The 22,053-nt window shown below is 36.5% G+C and overlaps 1 protein-coding gene across 1 annotated transcript in view; it reads left to right on the forward strand.

Moving 5' to 3' along the window:
• The window catches only part of LOC150091496 (leucine zipper transcription factor-like protein 1), a 152,243-nt gene that overhangs the window by 64,891 nt on the left and 65,299 nt on the right, over positions 1-22,053 (forward strand). Inside the window, exon 4 of the mRNA XM_090384187.1 lies at positions 8,265-8,397. Coding sequence (XP_090240313.1) covers positions 8,265-8,397 — 133 coding nt within the window. The remainder of the gene's footprint in view (positions 1-8,264; positions 8,398-22,053) is intronic.

The following is a 22,053-nucleotide window of genomic DNA, read 5'->3' on the forward strand; positions in this document are numbered from 1 at the left end:
CTTGATTAGACCGGGGTTCGAGTCCGTGACCACCAAATACGGAGGATGCGGAAAGGTCAGGGAATGACCACCGCATATCCTGGAGCAATATATCCTTAGTTGCTAATGCTCCTAAAAACCAAATAACAAACAAACAACAAGCACACTAGATGTCCTTTTTTCTGTACAGTCCTCCTTAGAGAATGATGGCTTTGCACTTGAAGTATTGTTTTTGTCACATTTATGCCTTTGAGATGTGGAAGAACTGCTTGCTTTTCAGTCATTAAAAACCTTTGAGATGGATGCCTTTGAGAAACGAGTTACATCTTTCATTTCTTGAATCATGTCTCCAGCTAAACATACACCCACGATAAGACCTTTTCAAAGTCTGATAGATCCTGCATTTCCCCTATTCTGGCTTCAGATTACTAGAGTCGAACAGCCTATGCAGTCTTTATACTTAATGAAACAACACATTATCACTCCCATGTCACAGTTTTCTTTGTATCTTTTTGCATTTATTCACATTTATTTGCAAATTTGTCTGTAACCTTCTTAATACAAAGGTTCATATATGAATTTTTTGTGTTAGGTAAAAGAATAAATCAACACTACAACTGATGATTCTTGTATAATTTATCACAGTAACAAAAAATTATTTTATTGTGGGAATATGAAAAAAAAAAAAAGAAGTTATTTCTCTATGACAGTTAACCAGTACATACTATTTTTATGAGCAGTCTCAAAATAGTTTCCCCTCTCTGATGACGATGATATGCAGGAACACTACTGGAAACAGCATATCGATTAGTGTTTCTGCATTCCAAGGTTCATCACATTTTACAGAACCTGATTTTTACATTATATATTCTGTAAAATGTGAGGCCTCCTTTTCAGCTCCTTGCACAGTATGCAGTGAGTTAACCTTTGGTTCTCATTCAAGAATCATGGAATGCAGGAACACTACTGGAAACAGTGTTTCCATTAGTGTTCCTGTCACTATTGGATGCATTACTTGACATCTGCAGTCATCAGCTTATTGAATTCTGTTATCAAATTCGGCTGTATTGTTGCAGTGTCATTAAATATTTATCCTTTCAGCTGCATTTTGATCTTGGTAAATAAAAAAAAAAATCACATGGGACAAGTCAAGTGAATGTGGAAGTGGGATATTACAGTAATGTATTTTTTTGGGAGGCCAAAAATTGCTTTGATTGTAGAATGTGGTGTGGAGAATTATCATGGTGAAAAGAAATCAACTACAGGACCTCCCCAACTTACGTAAGGGTTGCAGTCCGCTGAACGCTACATAAGTCGGGTTTTACGTGTCGGAATTTCCCCCATGCTTGTGCAGCACTCGCAACTGTGCTCGTTAAATTGATTGAATCAAAAAAAGAAATGTTCAACGAACATGTAAATAGAATTATTTATTGTATTTATTCATTCTTTTTTATCTCATGCCAGGAAAAATTACAAAAGCTTGCAATTTAAAAAATTATAAAATTACAAAAAAAGAGAGGAAACAGGCATAACATCAGTAAGTTTTACCTCTCTAGCTTCGTTGCCAGAATTGACGTCTTCAGCTGATAAGTACGCCGCTGCAGAGGTTGAGGGCTGTGGATATGTTCTTTCGTAAGGACATATCAATGGATGACTGGACGGTGGCTTTTTTCATTTCATCGTAGATTTCTTTGTAGCAAGCAAGCATATCATTCACCTCTCTGTTAATTTTTAAGAATCATTTGCTGTCAGGATCCATCTTCTCAAACCTTGCCATTGCCATCTCTCTCTCTCTCTCTCTCTCTCTGGTGATGAAGCATCTCTGCTCCTCATTTGGTTCATCTTGAGCTTTGTCAGCATTTTCTTCTTTCACTATTGCTGCCTGCAAGTCAATAAGGTCTTCGTTAGATAATTCCTTCTCTTCTTCCTCTATCAACTCCACATCTTTGGCATCAACCTCTGACTGAAGTAGCTCTGCAACCTTTACAATCTTATCTGTAACCTCTTCATCTGATTCATCTTTTTCAAATCCTTCAAAACCTTTTATGTGCCATGAGCATATTTTCTTCCATGCACCATTTAAACAACTTTTAGTAATTTCCGCCCAGGCCTTATTAATGTTTAAGATGGCGTGGTAAATATTGTAAGATTTCCAAAAGTCTCTGAACGTAAAATTTTTCTCACTGTCTACTGCAGACAATGCCTGAGCAAATGTTGTGCATCAATAGTATGCTTTTAAATTCAAAATAACACACTGATCCATATGTTGAATGAGAGAAGTAGTGTTTGGTAGTAGAAATATGACTCTCACTTTCGAAGTGAAATCATCTAAATGCGTAGGATGTCCAGGAGCATTATCTAATACAAGCAAAATCGCCATTGTCTTTAAAATAATTTTCAACCTCAGGAATGAAGCAGCATTTAAACCAATCCTCAAAGAGAGATATTGTTATCCATGCTCTCTGGTTTGATCGGAAATGCATGGGTAGGGAGGCTTTATTGATGCCCTTAAATGCACGAGGATTTCCAGAATGGTACAAAAGCAGTGGTTTTAATCTGTAATCGCCTGCTGCATTAGCCCCAAGCAAGAGTGCGGCCCTAGCTTTTGACACCTTGAAACCTGCCATTGCATTTTCCTCTTTGGCAATGTATATTTGATCCAGCATTTTTTTTCCAATACAGAGCAGTCTCATCAACATTAAAAAATTTGCTGCGTTGAATAGCCGCCTTCATCAATAATTTTTTCCAACACATCACAAGATTTCTTTGCAGCTGCAGATTCAACACTGGCGACTTCACCGCATACTTTAACGTGATGGAAACCAGCGCAATGGTTGATTCTATTAAACCACCCATTGCTTGCCACGAACTTGGGTTGGGTTCGCCTTACTTATTCTTAATATATTTATAAATACTTGTTGCATTTGCTTGAATGGTCATTAGACTCACTCAGGGGCACTCGCTTCTGAATCTGATTTTCCATCCGCATTATTAACAGCTGTTCCATCTTCGATATAGCACCTGAACGCTGTTTTGTGATCACTGTTGATCTTAAGTGCGTTGATCCTTTGACTGTCCTTTAAAATAGTATTCGCTGTTGAAGCAGCGAGACCTAATTCCCTTGCAATAGATGACAAACTCTGTCCTGCGTCTTAATTAATCATCTTCATTTCTAAATCAATTTTGTTTCATTTCCTGGCACTGCCAGCACTTGCAGTTTCCGGTGGTCCCTTTCCCTTCATCATTGTAATACGTAAATAGCAACGAAGAGAAGTTTCTGAAAATTTGGTTTTTTATATGATTGAAGATTTCAGTGAAGGGGAACACATTTCACCATAATATCGTAAAAAACCACACAATTGCAGTTATTATCGCAAATGCAATAGGATCGAGTTTACTACCCTTTTATAATTAGATGCACGAACAGAAAAGCCCAATAAACCAGAAAGTGCAAGTTGTTATTGTTTTTTGGTTGTGACCTCCAGAAACGTGCTTTCTGGAGAATAATGATGAAAGGAGTGCAATTTCCATCATAAATATGACCTTTTAGAGGGATAAATAGGTTAGTAATATAGCAAAACTTTCAACTTCCAAGGACTTGGAACGAATTATAAAAAAAACAACAAAACAATGTGTTATTGGGTTCACATTATGATGCTTTCACGATACCTCCAATTATTCCTACTTGATGCAAAATACGTTTCGGCGATTTTTTTTAAGTTTGCACCTGCTGGCAAAAACTTATGTAAAGTCGGATTTTCGTAAGTTAGAGAGTTCCTGTATTTTCAAACAGCTGGTGGTGTTTTCTTCTAACCTTTTTCCCTTGGGTGAATCAGAATCTCTTTGTAATAGACCTGGTTTACCATCTGACATTCCAAACAAATTTGCTTAGAATGTCAAATAATAAACCTAGGAGCATGAACAATACCCTGAATGTTGATGGTGGGGGGAAATCAGAATTGTTTTCACATTTTACAGAACCTGATGTACAGGTTCTGTAAAATGTGAGACAGGTTAGTTGATTTTCTTTGGGACAGGTGATTTTATTTTGGTGTTGTGGCTGTACATCCATGTTTCATCACCAGTAAAAAATAGTGGTAACATTGCTCATAAAATACATTTATGAAATTAGGATTGATTTCCATCCTCCTTTTCAGCTCCTTGCACAGTATGCACTGGTGAACCTTTTGGTTCTCATTCAAAAATCTTGGAATAAATTTTGCTTGTAACTTGATGCCTGGAAAGATGATCCAAAGCAGGTTCCAAAGCATATCAGAAATTTCTCAAATGGTTAATGATCATTCAGAACAAATTTTTTCATGCACTTTAGGAACCATTACATCACTGCTTGAAGTTGAAGGTCAACCTGAAAGTTAGCAATCCTTGATAGAATCTCAGTTATTTTGGAAACATTTCATCCACTAATAAATATAGTCTTACCTAACCAGGCATCACCAACTGCAGTTTGTAACATATGGAAGATTTGTTTCCTATTCTTTACAAAACTTGTTGCACACACACATGTTCTAGGTACATAATAGCCTTAGATGCTAATGCACCAATAAATTATGAGCAGTGTCACCTTCTGAACTTCAACAAATACTGCTTATTACTGATTTGGTGGAGCTCAAATCAGTAATATGCGACTCTTCCTTTGTGCTTTTTTCTTGGCGCAGTATAACCGTAGTCGTTTTTGTGCCAATAAAATCAATCAATAAACCTTTGTGCTTAATCATCATCATGACCTCCCTCACTGCTTTTTTTGTAATAAATAAAATCTTTAATAATAAAATAGAGTAAATAAACACTTTGATTAGCACCTTACTATTAGAGGCCTCCGTAGCCGAGTGGTCAGGAGCGGGAGTGCAGAAGCACACGCTGTTTGAGTAGACCAGGGTTCAAGCCCCTGACTGCTGAATACAGTCGATCTGCCAATTCGCACTGGACCAGTGTGGCAGATTATGGTCCATTTCCCTCAGCATCAATTGTTGAGGAGGCTTCCATCCTGCAGTGGGTTGATAATGGCTGCACTTTACTTTTTTTTTTACTTTTTATTAGACTGGCTATGCTATAATGCTTACTCTCTTTATTTAGCACAAGCTCTGTAACAAAAATATAGAGATTTAAATTACACTGAGTGCAAATGTCATAAGAGAATTAAAAACAGTAACAAAAACTGAATTTATGAAATTTTTAAATATGAAAGTGATAAAAAAAAATTAGTAGTCTAAGAGATGTTAAGATGTTTTAAGTTAAGACTGGATTTTATTCAAAAAGACTTGGATAAAATCCAGTTTGTTGTGTGGAACTCTGATGGGATGAAAGTTTCTTATGTTAAATCTTGTTTTTTTTAACAAATTCATGAAACTGCTTCCAAACTAAATATAAACAAATGTTAATTTTTGGTTAATACTTGATTCTTTAAAGATTAAATTAAGAAAAAATGTTCTTATACCTTTTGGTGTGAATTAAGTTATATTACTGAAATGCTACAATTGGTCATCACAGCACCTAAACTTGGTACAGTATTGTGATTTTAGCAATATTGTTAAGTTTTTTTTGTTTTTTTTTAGAATATTGTAATTTAACAATATTGTTAAGTTTTTTTTTTTTTTTTTTTTTTTTTCAGTAGTTTAATCTGCAGTGACAAACCGTATATTGTTCCCTTTCAAATAATTGATTCTTTATTTTTAAACAATTCCAGCCGTCTCTTTAGATACATTCTTTCCTACTACCTCTTTAAAAGTGGTTCTTCTACAGCAGGGGTGGCCAACTTAATTTGCGATGCAACTACTTTTTTTCTTCAAAATGTGCCACGATCTACCATCTCAAGAATTTCATTGCACATGGTTAAAAAAGTTAAACACATATTGAAAAATGTTGTCTTTAAATTTAAATACAATTCAGAATTCTTATTTTAAATTCATATGTATTTAAATTTTTAATTTATGCAAAGCTTGTCTTCATGTCATCTGCTAAGCTTTCAAAATCGGGAATATACTGTGACGAGGGCAACCGTAAAGAATCTTCTGTATGCAAGTCCGTAAGAGTAGAGAGATTCTTCGTCTGTTTTTTTTTTTTCCAAATACAAAGAGGCTGGTTCATTTTCATAGATATGTGGAACCAAAACAGGAATTTAAAAATTCACTGCATTTTTTTACATTTGGGTACTTTTCTTGGCAAAAATATTTCCAAAAGTCTTTTTCTGATGATCTGGCTTTTAGGAAGATATTGTTTTGCAATGTAATAATTTCATTTTCAAGTCATATTTTATCCATGTTAAAAATCTCAGAGATTTTTTTCTTCAGTTTTTTTCGTATCTAAGTCGACATTAAATGGATAAGAAATATATTGAACAATGTCTTCAATTGTTTCAAAGTCATCCACAACTTCCTCAATTTCAGAAACATATTTCTCACTATTAAATTCAAAAACAGGATATTTTTGCAAATGAACTTGCATATTTGCAAAATGATAGAATTTATTTTGTTTGAGATCCTTCGCCATTGCCAAAAATTGATATTTATATGCAGAAATATTACTAATCTTGCCACCCACATCTTTATTTTTTCGTTGTAATTCCAAATTCAGATCACTTAATTTACTGGTAAAATCTGCCAAAAAAGCCAGACCACACAACCACTCTGTATCTTGTAGCTGCTGATTAATCATCTTCCCTTTGATCAACAAATTTTTTTTAATTTCATTCAGCAAATTTTGAAATCTCTGTAGAAACTTACTCTGACTCAAACTACCTCACATCTGTGTGTAATATCAGATCTGATTCATTTTGAGTTGCATTTTGAAAAGTCTCCGTTGAAGAGATTGTCCTCTGATGGAGGACACTTTCAAAATCGTGGTCCTCTGTTGGAGGACCACGATTTTGAAAGCTATGTCCATAACATTTAGAATTTAATCTTTTGCTGGCTAAAACTTGTTGGTGGATGATACAGTGGTAACTCAAAAAATCTGGGAATTCACATTCTTTTGGCACAATGCGATGAATCCGTTTGAATTGCCCTGTCATTGCTTTGGCTCTATCTGTTGTTATTGATATGAGCTTAAATAGTGGTAATTTAATTTTTTCAATAAAATTTTTGAATGTGTTAAATATATCATTCTTTGACTGCATTAAATATATCATGCATTAAATAAATATTCTTTTATTGAAACCATACCCAGCAGTTCTTCTCTAGTGGCAGAATCATCGAAAAACATAAGAATAACAACGAGCTATTGAGCTGTATCACTGACGTCTGTAGATTCATCTAGTTGTAAAGAAAAGGACACACAATTAGTAATATGAGCATGCAATTGTTCGCTCACATTTTTACCCTTTTTTTCAATGCATCACATCACAGTATTTCAAGATATTGCAGATCTTAAAGGGCACTTTTAATTTCATTTTTTTTCTTAAAATTTTTAAAAAGAGAATCTTATTTCTAAAAATGCATCTTTGATGAATTGACCATCAGAAAATGGTTTGCATTTTTTTTGCAAGAAGATGACTCATTTTAAATGATGCTACAGTTGCTGCTTTAGATTGTAAATTAGGTGTCATGAAGAAATTTTGTTGCGCGAATAATCTGGATTTAAGTTCCTTTAATTTATTTTTGCTATGGTCACTATTAGGTGGAAAATCCGATCGGTATTTACTATGGAGTGCATTGAAGTGCCTTTCTAAATTTCCTTTTTTGGGTCTAACCACGGAAGCATTGCAAATCAAACAACATTTTTCTTTCATCATTACAAAAAAGTATTCTAGTTCCCACTCTTGATGAAAATGATACGTTTTACTCTTTTTCGTAGTATTCATTTTAAATCAAGGGATATTAAATTAACGTATACGTACTGTCCAGTTATTAATATTAATTAAGCTGAAAATAAGAATTCGACACATACACTATACTCTCCACAACATAACTGCATGAATTTTCACTAGACAAGCCTAGCTGCTGCGCGGCGACAAGAGTAGTCAAGTGGTTCAACGGATTTGTAATAAGCATATGCAGTGGGGCACATAATAATAATAACATTTAGATTTTGACTAATTTATTTTTTATATATGTTTAAAATTCGTTGTGATTGACCGAAATTAAAGCCGCGATCGACTTGTAGGCCACCCCTGTTTCTATAGCATGTTAGTTAACAATATACTTGATCACTTAATATTATTATACTACTTGAATAATAGCTGTCTGGTCAACTTCATTACAATGACCATAAAAATGTAGAATACCACATAGCCATTATTCGATCACTCTCACTTTTTTTTTTTTTTCCAGGGATTTACTTGAAAAAATTCGACAGTTTGAGGAACAGGCAGTAGACTGTGAGAAATTCACTCCTGTAACAACTAAAATATCTAAGTTAGAGCCTCTTTTAGATTCTCAAGCTGTTGTTCAACAGCTAGAAATGGTACGTGTCACAAATATTTAATCCATTAGCTATTATTGTCTTACATGTTGGAGATCTGGTCTAACCATGTATTCTATGTATTTATAAGTAATTACTTTAACTAAACAGTGTTTAAGGTTTTAATATTCCATAAGGTGTCTATATTTTATCATTATAGCTATAAGAAGCACACCATTTAGAATTTCAGTATCTACAAGGCTCAGTTATTCATGATTATAGAGAAAATGGCACCAATAATATGAAACAGTGAATAATTTAAATATTATAAAAATTATTTACTGGAAACAGTTGAGGTTATATAATTTCTTTAACTGTCAACACTACACACCACTTTCTTTATCTCTGTTGTATATTGTAGTTAGTGTAATACAGAAAAAAAATTTAACATTTTTCCCTCAGTGAGAAACTGTGCATAACAGTTTCTTGCTGTAAACTGTTCTCTAAGAATTTGCTGATATGAGAAGTAACATTGAACATGAGAAATAAAAAATTTTGTAGAAGTTTCTCACATACAGCTAAAATCTTTGATTTTAAATTAAAATCTAAAGTCTTAGTTAAATCAATTAATTAATTAATCCGATTAAAATCTGAAATCTTTGTAACCTTCCTAACAGAACATCACTGTCCACTGACGACATCTGTACTGCCCTCAACCTGTGCTTGTCAGGCAGCGTCTTTACCTTTGAGGATTCCGTATACCAGCAGGTACATGGCACTGCCATGGATGCCCCTGTTAGTTCCATTGTGGCCAACATCGCCATGGAAGAATTGGAAGAACAGATATTCCTGAACCCACCAGTATCTATTAGAACATGGTGCAGATACGTCGATGACATCTTTACCGTCATCCCACCATGTTGTAATAGGTACTAGTGGGTTCAGGAATATCTGTTCTTCCAATTCTTCCATGGTGATGTTGGCCACAATGGAACTAACTAACAAATATCTAAGTTCCCTGTCTGTGTTCATCCAGTTCACTCTAGAGTTAGAAGTAGACGGATCTCTCCCATTCCTGGATGTCCTAGTAAAATGCGTGGGCCCACATCTAGAAACCTCAGTATACTGTAAGCCAATGTGGTGCAGTCAGTTCATAAACTACAGATCCGGCCATGCTCCTAGTCATCTCAACAGCACTGCCTGCACTCTATTCTCCAGGGCTTGGAGCCAATTCAGCACAGATGAAGCTAGGCACAATGAGATTTCTAGAGTGAGGACAGACTTGATCAATTGTGGCTACCCAGCCCACATATTAGGCAAGTGCTTATTACAAGTACAAGAGCTCACAGCCCACCCGAGACCGCCATCAACTCAGGACAATGTACGTACTGCCTACATTCCCTACTATCCAGGCATGTCGAGTCGGATCTCAAAAATCTTCCGAGAATACTGCATAAAATGCATGCAGCTGCCTGGTAAAAACTTACGTTCTCTAGTTTCTAATGTAAAGACCCCGGTCACCCCTCTTTATGCAGCAGTGTAATATACTGCATAACCTGCAAAGACTGTGACAGCTGCTACATAGGAGAGACTTCGAGACGTCCTTAATTCTGCCTTGCAGAATACGACAGAGCAATTCACCTTGCTGAGACCGACCAGTCCGCAATCGCAGAGCACTTCTGGTCCACCCACCACGACCTCAATCCCAAGCATGACTACGAAGTAATTGACCACTCCTGACACTTTCGCCACCGCCTCTGGTTAGAGTTACTCAATATATTGTGTAATTCGAGAGCCATGAACCACTGCAAAGGCACGAGAATACACCCCATCTTAGAGGCAACCATTTTAAGTCTAGATGAGCACTGGAGAAAAAACTACGCACATCTGTGCAGCAACAACGAACACCAGTTTAATGATTGATTGATTGATTGATTGATTGATTGATTGGCCTACTTTGTGCCCTCGCACGCCTCACTGCTCGCACAACTGTGTCCATTAGAACAATTTTATCTCTAAAGTTTCCATTTCTGTTGACAAAGAGGCACATTCAGCCTCCAAAGTTACAAGTATCTATTTGTGATTAAAGATATTTTATTTTACTGGTTATACGCCTAATTATTTGTTATCCTGTGGATTCCGATATAACAGGCCCATTTATCCTCATTTATCAGTTTATAAAAAATGCTTCTCGTGAAATACAGGAGACTCGATTTACTGGGATCGGATTAACCAGGACACTTCAAGACTCCAAATTAAAAAAAAAAACAACCAGAAATCATAAAATTCAAATAATAACTAGAATAGGTATGAACAGATGTTCTGCAAGTTGTAAATAAGTGACATAAGCGGCGTTATAAGTCTTCATTGGGAGATTAATGTACCTATTATCTTGCAACCCCCACTGTCTTCATCACACCCGTCACTAAGAAAAAAAGAAAATGGTGCATCCGTTAAATCTCTAATGAACCATTATAATGTTGGTGACCAAACCATACGCGACATTGGAAAAAAAATAATGGGAAGCTATTATATTTAAAATTGACATCAATAAAAATAAAGGGAAGCATCGTATTGGACACGTGAGCAGTGCGTGGTAAGTTTTTTTATCTATCGCCATACTTTTTACGTAGGTTGCTGAACATTTTTCAATACTCAGTAAGTCCCCTACTTACGTAGTTTCAGACTTACGTTATGTTATTTATATATTTTTTTATATGACTGAAGATTTCAGTGAAGGGATTTCACATTCCACTATAATAACGTAAAAACCCACAGAATTCCATTTATCGGTGTTATCACAAATGCAATAAGATCAAGTTTACTACCCATTTATAATGAATTGCACTAACAGAAAAGCCCAATAACCTGGAAAGTGCAAATTGTTTTATGGCATGACCTCCAGAAATGTGCTTTAGTAAAATGTGAGTTTGTGTTGGGTGATAATAGTGAGTTCTTGCCTTAACCCTGTGAAGTTCTTTTCAGAAAATTTATTTTTGACTCTTATCATGGTGCCGACTAAAAGAATAAGTGACAGCAGTACTAGTAAATTTACCAAGAAAAGGAAAGCAATCGAGTTGGATCAAAAAATTAAAATAATAAGGATGTATGAAAATGACCAAACATTAACAAGTATTGCATGGAATTCAGATTTGTCGGTGGCAACGGTGAATACAATAAAGGAGAAAGACAGAATACAAGAAGTGGTGAAGCGTTCAACACCAATGAAGTCAACTATAATAACCAAGGCTATGAAATACATATCAGTTTTTACAGTACAATAACATGCTTTTTTTTTCTTCCTTTTATGTTTTCTTTTCTTATGTGCCACTCCAGCTACTTCACCGTGTTCCCAGATAAAGTTTTTAATTGAACTAATTAAAAATATATAACTATTTTTCTTCATTTTTCTGAGGATATTATGTGGTTTTTGTAATTTTTCCTTATCAGGAATATAGTAGCAATATTTTATTAATCATTCCCAAGTTATGTAAAACTACTTTCTGACCCCTGTACAGAAGCAGTTAAGAGTACAGTGTTGAAGAGAATTTAGAGCTTCATGGAAAGGATCCTGAAAATTTTATTTCCAGAATTGATACGGGTGATGAAATATAGTGGTTCATCATTGGGATCCTGAGACCAAGGAAGAATCAGTGCAATAGATGCACAAGGATTCTCCCCTCCAAAAAAATTTCGGACACTACCTTCAGCTGGCACAATTATGGCCACCAGTTTTTCGGATGCTGAGGGAATTTTGTACATTCACTACTTGGGACACAAGCAGACAGTCACTGGGGAGTCATATGCATCCTTACTGTACAACCAAAGGTATGTCATAAAGGAAAAATGCTGTTGAAAACTTTCTAGAGGCATGCTGCTTCTGCAGGACAACACACCAGTGCACAGGTCACATGCTGTTGCTGCTGCTTTGAGAGACTATGACTTTACAGAACTTACCCATCCACCTTAGAGTTTGGATCTGGCCCCCAGTGACTATTTCCTGTTCCGACACCTCAAGAAAAACTTGTGGATGCAAAGTTTGCTGATAATAATGAACTGAAGTCTGCTGTTTCTGCATTCTTTAGCATTAATAGAGACATACGATGCAAGAAAGCAAGCTTATGCAGCATCACCAAAAAAAAAAAAAAAAACCCTCTCTCATTTCATCCCTCCATTCATTCCAAATGCCTGTCTAGCTCAGCCTTAAATTTATTTAGGCTATTAGTTTTCACAACAAAGATGGAAGCCTGTTCCACCAAACAACTACCTGCTGGCTAAAGGCAAATTTCTGCACCTCTGTTCTACAACTATTTTCCCTCAATTTGAAACTGTGCCCCCTCAGGTTCTTAGTCTAAGCAAGAGGAAGAATCCCATCAGCATTCAGCTTGCTCAAACCATTCAAGGCCTTATACACCTCAATCAGATCACCTCGCAGGTTCCTACTCTCCAGGGCACTGCTTGCAGAACTTAAGCCTTTCTTGGTAAAAGCACCCCTTTGTTCCCCTCACCAATATTGTTGCCCTTCTTTGTATTTGTTCTAGCAACTCTACATCCTTCCTAAAATGATGGCTCCAGACCTGTACACAGTACTCTAGGTGTGTCCTGACAATTGCCTTGTATAATGGGATAATCACCTCAGTCCCTGCTAGCAAATTTCCTATATATCATTGACAAGACTCCATGACCTGCCCTGGCCGCCCATCTGCACTGCTCAGAAAACTTCATATTTGACTGCACATTTTCCCCAGGTCTCTTTTACTTTCCACTTCCCTGAGTGTAGTACCACACAGTTAGCATTAGCATTAGTAGAGGCATATGATGCAAGAAAGCAAGCTTATTCAGCATCAGCCAAAAAAAAAAAAAAAAAAAAAAACACACACACCACTCCCATGTCACCCCTCCGTTCGTTCGAAATACCTGTCCAGTTGAGCCTTAAATTTGTTTAGGCTATCAACTTCAACAATAAGTGACGGAAGTTGGTTCCACCAACCAACCACCCGCTGGCCAAAGGCAAATTTCCGCACATCTATCCGACATCCGTCCTTCCTCAATTTGAATTTATGCCCTCTGAGGTGATTATTTTGAGCAAGATGAAGAATCCCATTGGCATTGAGCATGCTCAAACCATTCAAAGCCTTATACACCTCTATCAGATCACCTCGCCGGTGCCTAGTCTCCAGACTCTGTAATTTGCAAAACTTAAGCCTTTCTTCGTAAGAGCAACCCTTTGTTCCATTCACTAATCTTGTTGCCCTTCTCTGTACCCGTTCCAGCAGCTCTACATCCTTCTTGAAATGAGGCCTCCAGACCTGTATACAGTACTCAAGATGTGGCCTAACCATTGCCTTATACAAGGGAATAATCACCTCCTTATCCCTGCTAGAAAAATTCCTGTATATCATTGACAAGACACCATGAGCTACTCTTGCAGCTCGTCTGCACTGCTCAGAGAACTTCATATCTGCCTGCGCAATTACCCCCAGGTCCTTTTCATTCTCCACCACTGTCAGTGTAGTACCGCAGAGTTGATATGTTGCTCTGGGGTTACCGTTCCCTATATGTAGTACTTTACATTTGTCAATGTTAAACTTCATTTGCCACCTCTCAGCCCATCTGTTCAACCTTTCCAGATCCTGTTGCAGCAGCATAGCGTCAGTAGTGTCCTTAACAACCCTGCCAACCTTTGTATCATCTGCAAACTTGGACATTAAACTTGATATCCCATCATCAATATCATTCATAAACACAGAAAACAACAACGGACCCAACACTGAACCCTGAGGAACTCCACTAATAACATTAGTCCACGTTGAGCAGTGTCCATTGATTACCACTCTCTGTCTTCTGCCACTTAACCATCCCTTTATCCATAGCAGCAATTTGCCTCCAATGCCACACTGCTCCAATTTGTGCAGCAGTCTTCCATGTGCAACAGTATCAAAAGCCTTTCTAAGATCCAAATATATAATATCAAAGTTATTCCCTGCATCCAGTTCTTTTGTGACTACATCATAGTATCCAATCAAATTGGTCAGGCAAGACCTGCCCTTAACAAAACCATGCTGCGTCTGAGCTATAACTGAATTCTTGTCTAGATAATCCTGCAGTGCTTCTTTAACCAGTGCCTCCATTAATTTACCTGGAACAGAAGTTAAACTAACAGGTCTATAATTACTTGTGTCAGCCTTTGATCCTCCTTTGTGAATTGGGGTTACATTTGCACATCTCCAGTCTATGGGTACCTCCCCTGAGTCCAAAGAAAGGCGCCTCCGTAGCCAGGTGAGCAGGAGCACCAGGGCGTAGCACCTTAGTCCAAAGAAGCTCTCATAATTATGGCTAGGGGTTTGCTTACTTCCTTTGCTGCCTCCTTTAATATAACTGGATAGATCCCATCCACCCCAGGTGCTTTTTATGTTTATCCTCAACAATCTCTCCTCCACTTTCCTCTCAGTTATTACAAAATCCTCCAGCTCACTGCCAATGTTTACTTTACCTACATCATTCTCCTTCCTGTATAACTCCTCATGCGTGAATGTAGATGCAAAATACTCGTTTAGATTGTTAGCCACCTGAGCAGGATCCTCAACTGTTGAACCATCAATATCCAGTGGACCAATCTGATTCATCCCTTTCCTTCTTGAGTTTAAATAGGTAAAGACCTCTTTTCTGTTTTTCTTTGTATCCTTTGCCAAGGATTTTTCGTAGTCTGCCTTTGCCTGCCTAATCTCCTTTGTGACTTGGTTACAGACCAACTTATATCTATCATAGGCTTCCATGTCACCCATTAATTTGTATGTATCCCATGCATTTTTCTTCTCTGCCACATGTCTCATTAGTTCATCTGACAACCATTTAGACCTAAACCTTGAAAAATATTTCTTAGTTGGTATGTAAAACCTGGTAGCCTCTAAGATTAGTTCCTTGAATGCTTCCCATTTTGAGTTTGCTGTTGGTAACATCATCAGTTGGTCCCACTGTATAGAATTTAAATACTGTCTCAGACCATCATAGTCGCCTTTACGAAAACAAAAACCCTTCCCTTTACCTCTGATGGTAGTTACCTCCTTGAGTAAATACCACTTCAACACACTGTGATCACTGCCACCTAGTGGTTCATTTATCTGCAGATTCTTGATGCATGAAGAATCACTACTGATAATCAGATCAAGAGTATTGCTCCCTCTTGTTGCCTCACGGACATACTGATGTAGAAAGCAATCATCCAATAAATCCACAAAAGCATTGCTAGTGTGCGAGTGACCAATCCACAAATTCCAATCAATATCTGGGAAATTAAAATCCCCCATTATAAGACTCTCTGATTTACTGGCCCACTCTATTTCCCTGTACAATATCTTATTATACTCATCAGAGTCATTAGGCCTATAGCCCACTCCTACTCTCAATTTTGATTTCCCTATGCTTATGTCACGCCAAACTGACTCGACACTGCCCTGTCCATCGATGTCGACTGGCTTCACTTCCTTGGACTTTATGTGTTTCTTAACTAATAGCATAACCCCTCCTCCCCTCCTGTCCTGTCTATCCTTTCTATACACATTGTATTCCCCAAATTCCAGTTCCTCATTCCTTATATCTGTGTGACACCACGTCTCTGATATCCCAACAATATCTGCCTTTGATGTTTTGAGCAATACCTCAAATTCATCAAATTTATTTACCAAACTCCTAGCATTGGTGTACACGCAGGTATACATGCACCTGTTTCTATTCTTAGCTACCCTAACACAATCCATGTGTTCACTTGTACCGCAATGACTCCCAGCAGTCTCTGAAATATCCTGCATCTTGTTTTTCAGGCTTCTGCTCATTTCAATAGAAGCAGTGCAAGAATCACTTCCACCTCTGCCAGTGGCTACTGTTAATCTATTAGTCCTTGTATCCCCCCCAACTAGCAGTTTTCCGACCCACCTAACACTGCCTCGACAGCATCAGCAAAAATTCTTGCACCCTTTCTATTTAAGTGTATCCCATCCCTGTAGAAGCAATCTCGGGGCCGCCTCTGTGTTGCCTGATGACCAAGTGTAAGCTCTGGTGTTGATGTGGGCAGCTGAGAGCTTGATGGGCCCCTCAATTTATTTCCTTCGAGGGCATCCACCCTGTCCTTCAAGCTCTCATAAAGGCCCATAACAACGCTGAGTTGTCGCCTGATTTCCTTGCACTCCTTACATCGTGCACACACAAAGACATCCCCCTTGGCAGTATCATATCCCGTACCTGACTGCTCTGCAAACATCAAGCAAACAGTGCATTTTAAAAGACTGTGATTCAGAGGGCAACTGCCCCCCTCAGTTCTCCCCTGAACCACAGCACTCCCATTAGCTTGAGCCTTTTGCTTTGCTGCTCTGGTCTGAGTCATGATTCCGATTTATTCAATAAAATTTCAAAACAAAATTAATTCCTTAAGTTATATCCCAAAATAGTTATAACGCTATATTTATTTTTTCGGTATCTAGTGTTTTCTATGAGTTCCCTTTATACAACTTCCGTATCACATGTACCACTATAGTTATGTATTAATTATTTGTTACGACCAAGTCGTTATATATATATATATATATATATATATATAGTTAAAAGTACAATTTAATTGACAATAAAGTTTATCAAGATTAATATATTTACTGATTAATTGATTGACAATATTATATTATGCACTATACTACACTAAGCTTATGCTATCGTGTAAAAATGGCGGGAATTCACGAACGGTACTGCTACGGACTCGTAAGTATTGATTAGCTTCCAAATCTCGCTTTCTCAATTTAGAATAAACTAAGGATCCTGACTAGGTCTATAATCTACTTATAGAAGATAATTTGATATAACAATTGGTTAATAAATCGACTAAATTTGGTTAAAAAATAAAAGACCTCTCGTTCAATTTGTAACACGTGGATTTGATACCGTTACCGATACCTACAAAATCTCTGTCTAAGTTAAACTTATAAACTAAGTATCGTAACTAGGAATATAAAGCTACTCTAGAAAATAAGTTAATATGACAATTTAAGCTAATAAATCAGAAAATAAATCAGGAAAAACTTCTCTGTTCCAAGAGTGTTGAAGAGCTTCGTCTGCACAGGCTAACCTCGTACCCAGACTCGAGGTACGTTTCTCTTGGGTTATTGCTACCCATATGCAGTACTTTGCATTTGTCAATGTTAAACTTCAGTTGCCACTTCTCAGCCCATTTTCCCAACTTATCTAGATCCAGTTGGAGTAGCATACTGTCTTTACTGTCATTAACAACCCTGCCAACCTTTGTATCATCTGCAAACTTGTACATTAAACCTGATATACCTTCATCAATATCATTGATAAATATACAAAACAACAATGGGCCCAACACTGAACCCTGGGGAACTTCACTAGTAACATTTGTCCACGAAGACCAGTGTCCATTGATTACCACTCTCTGTCGTCTCCCACCAACCATCCCTTTATCCATTGTAGCAACTTACCCTTAATGCCATACCTCTCCAATTTGTACAGCAGTCTTCCATGTGCAACAGTATCAAAAGTTTTCTTGAAATCCAAGTATCAGATTGGTCAGACAAGACCTCCATTTAACAAACCCATACTGTGTCTTAACTATTACTGCAGTCTTGTCTAGATGATCCTGCAATGCTTCTTTAACCAGTGATTCCATTATTTTCCCCAGAACACAAGTTAAACTAACAGGTCTGTAGTCACTTTGGAGTTTGCAGATGATACAAAGGTTGGCAGGGTTGTTAATGACAGTAATGGCAGTGTGCTACTGCAACAGGATCTAGATAATTTGGGCAGATGGGCTAAGAAGTGGCAACTGAAGTTTAGCCTTGACAAATGCAAAGTACTGCATATGGGTAGAAGTAGCCCCAGAGAAACGTACCAACTGTGTGGTACTACTACACTTAAGGTGGTAGAAAATGAAAAAGACCTGGGAGTAATTGTGCAGTCAGATATGAAGTTTTCTGAGCAATGCAGACAGGCTGCCAGGGCAGGTCATGGGGTTTTGTCAATGATATATAGGAATTTTGCTAGCAGGGAAAAGGAGGTGATTATCCCTCTGTATAAGGCAATGGTCAGGCCACGCCTTGAGTACTGTGTACAAGTCTGGAGGCCTCATTTTAGGAAGGATGTAGATTTACTTGAGTGTATACAGGGAAGGGCAACAAGATTGGTGAGGGGAATGAAGGGATCCTCTTACCAAGAGAGGCTTAAGTTCTGCAAATTGCAGTGGCTGGAGACTAGGCACCTGCGCGGTGATCTGATTGAGGTATATAAGGCCTTGAATGGGTTGAGCATGCTGAATTCTGATGGGATCCTTCCCCTTGTTCAGATTACGAACCTAAGGGGGCATAAATTCAAATTAAGAAAAGACAGATGTAGAATAGATGTGCGGAAATTTGCCTTTAGTCAGCAGGTGGTTAATTGCTGGAACAAACTTCCATCTGTCGTTGTGGAAGTTGATAGGTTGAATAAATTTAAAGTGGAACTGGACAGGCATCTGGAGGGAATGGTGTGAAATTTTTTTTTTTTTTGGCTGATGCTGCATAAGCTCATACACTTGCTTTCTTGCATCACATGCCACTACTACTACTACTACTACTACTTGTGTCTGTAATTACTTGTGTCACCTTTGATGGACTGCACAAAGAATTTTATTTGTCTGGTATTTGCTCATTGCCAACAAAATAGCATTAGCATTAGTATAGGCATATGATGCAAGAAAGCAAGCTTATTCAGCATCAGCCAAAAAAAAACAAAAAAACAACCACTACTCCCATTTCACCCCTCCGTTCGTTCGAAATACCTGTCCAGCTGAGCCTTAAATTTATTTAGGCTATCAACTTCAACAACAAGCGATGGGAGTCTATTCCACAAACCAACTGCCCACTGGCTAAAGGCAAATTTCCGCACATCTATCCGACATCCGTCCTTCCTCAATTTGAATTTATGCCCTCTCAGGTGATTATTCTGAGCAAGAGGAAGAATCCCATCGGCATTGAGCCGATGGGATTCTTCCTCTTGAAATAGAACAAGTGTATTGAAGTTCAGGGGAGTTACATTGAAAAATAAAACCAGATTTTTGCCTCTATCTCATTTCCTTCATAGGTAGGTAGATAATTTATTGAATGCCCCTTATATAATAATTTTGAATGACAACTGGTGAATTTTTGAAAAATTCTCTGAATTTCCATCTCGGAAATTGAAAAGGTTTTTTTGTTTCTGAAGTTTCCACTTGAAATGCTAACTTTAAAAAAAAAAAAAAAAAAAAAACAGTGAACACCAACCATAACAAAATCTTTGAAATTTTTAGGCAAAGAAAACTGATTAAATATGTTTTCTTCAATTTGAAAATCTATATAAGTAATATTTTTACTCATATGTGGTACTTATTCCAAAACCAGTGTACTTTTTAAAAGCATTCATTTCATAAATTGGAATTTATTGAAGGGTTCATCCCCTTTTTCTAGGTATTCAAACAGTTTATACACATCAGATATTTCATATTTTAAAGTGATTCCCAAACTGCTGAGATCTACGGACCCTATCAAAAATCAAAAAAAATTGACAATATCAAAAATCAAAAAAAAGTTTGCAGACCCTTTTATATATATATAGACAAATGTTTATTTTCAGTGTATTGGGTTGGGGTGCTGACCTGTAAATTGTAATTACCATGGAAAAAATTGAGAATGCCAGCAAGGTAAAAGCAGAAAACTTGAAATTTAAGTAGATTATATAAGATAATTATGATAATAACGATGGTACCTTTTTTTTCCCCATGGTAATTACAATTGACAGGTCAGCATCCCTACCTAATACACTGAAAATAATCATTTATCATTATTATTTTTATGTTAATCTAATTTAATTTCAGGTTTTCTGCTTTTACCTTACTGGCATTCTCAATTTTTTCCATGGTAATTACTATTTACAGGTCAGCATCCCTACCCAATACACTGAAAATAAACATTTGTCTATACAGGTAGATCCCAATTTTACGAGTTAATTTGTTCCTAACGCACACTCGTAAAGCAGAAATTTATTATCCACGGACATAATGTTAAAAATAGGGGTTACATTCTCAACAACGAAATTAGTTAGCTAATTAGTTTGTTTAAACAATGATTGATTTATTCAAAGAAATGAAAACATAGCCTGTAAAATCAAGCAAATTATAATAATAAAGAAATTATTTATGACTTACAAACGTTAAAGAATGTTTATTCTTCATCATCATCATCATCAACTAAATGCACGCTCGTTGATCATTCATTATTGGCTCGGCACTTTAATGATTTGTTGCACGAGGAGCCGTCTTCTTCAGAAATGCTTTGAGAGGTGTTTGTTTCCATGATAATCTTCTCTTTTCTTTATAAATTTCAATAGCATGCATAAGCATTTTTTAACGGAACACACAAATTGTAACTAACATGATTTGTGTGGAGTAACAAGTTTACGAAACTTAAAAAAAAAAAGGAATGGAGAGAAGATTCTGAAAATTTATTTATGTTTTTCATACGATTGAACATTTCAGTAAAGGGGAAACACATTTCACCATAATAACGTAAAAACCCACACAATGTCAGTTATCAGGATTATCGCAAATGCAATAAGATCGAGTTTACTATCCGTTTATAATTAGATGCACTAACAGAAAAGCTCAATAAACCGGAAAGTTCAAATTATTTTTGTTGTTTTATGGTTGTGACCTCCAGAAATGTGCTTTAGAAAAATATCACAAAGTCATTCAAAATTGGCTCTTATAACAGAAAATATGATAACGATGAAAGTGTAGTGTATTTTAGTGATTTGAATTGGTAAATAGTACAATTTACACTATAAAAACGACCTTTTAGGGAGTTATATAGTGAAAATTTCAACCTCAGAGGTCATGGAACAAATTACCAAAAAAAAAAAAAAAAACAATGTGTTATTGGGTTCACATTACGATATTTCACAATATGATGGTGTCTCTGGAACTGATTAATATAGTAAAGTGGGGTACATTGTACCATATCTATGCGTGTGGTTTGAAATGCGATATTTATGAATGTTTAAGATTCATTTTTTGCAATTAATGTTCATATTTTCAATTTTGTTGATACTTGGTACTTTAAAAAAAAACAAAACTCGTAAAGCAGGAACTGCCTGTGCTTCATTATGGTTGCCCCGGATCCATAACCCAGTTTAATAATTTTATAATTTTTCTTATTTGCTTAGTTGTCAGTATTTGATTAAATCCTATTATTTTTATCGATATTATATATATATATATATATATATATATATATATATATATATATATATATATATATATGTGTGTGTGTGTGTGTAGTTTGTAACATAAGTATAGAGTCTGAAAAGATGGAAAAGAGAAGTACACAGAGTGCCTGAACTAAAAGAGATTTAAAGGAAAATAAAAAAGGAAGTAAAGTAGTAGTGAAAAAGTGAAGAATTTTAAAAACCTAGTGCAATAATGAAATGGGACTATGGAAGAAAACAATATACGAAAAATTACTAATTACCAAATAAATAATAAAGAGATATTGCTGTATTCAGGTATGGGAGGGCAAATTTTGAAAAGAAAGTCAAATATAGGGATGGCAAATATGCAGAATCTGAGTACAGTAGAAGAAAAATTGATACATGGCCAGGCATTTCATCAGGGGACTATTCCTGACCATGTATCAGACAGTGCGTTTC

Source organism: Mastigoproctus giganteus, chromosome 1 (assembly GCF_048544385.1).
Source record: "Mastigoproctus giganteus isolate SK-2022 chromosome 1, ASM4854438v1, whole genome shotgun sequence".
NCBI classification, from domain to species: Eukaryota; Metazoa; Arthropoda; class Arachnida; order Uropygi; family Thelyphonidae; genus Mastigoproctus; species Mastigoproctus giganteus.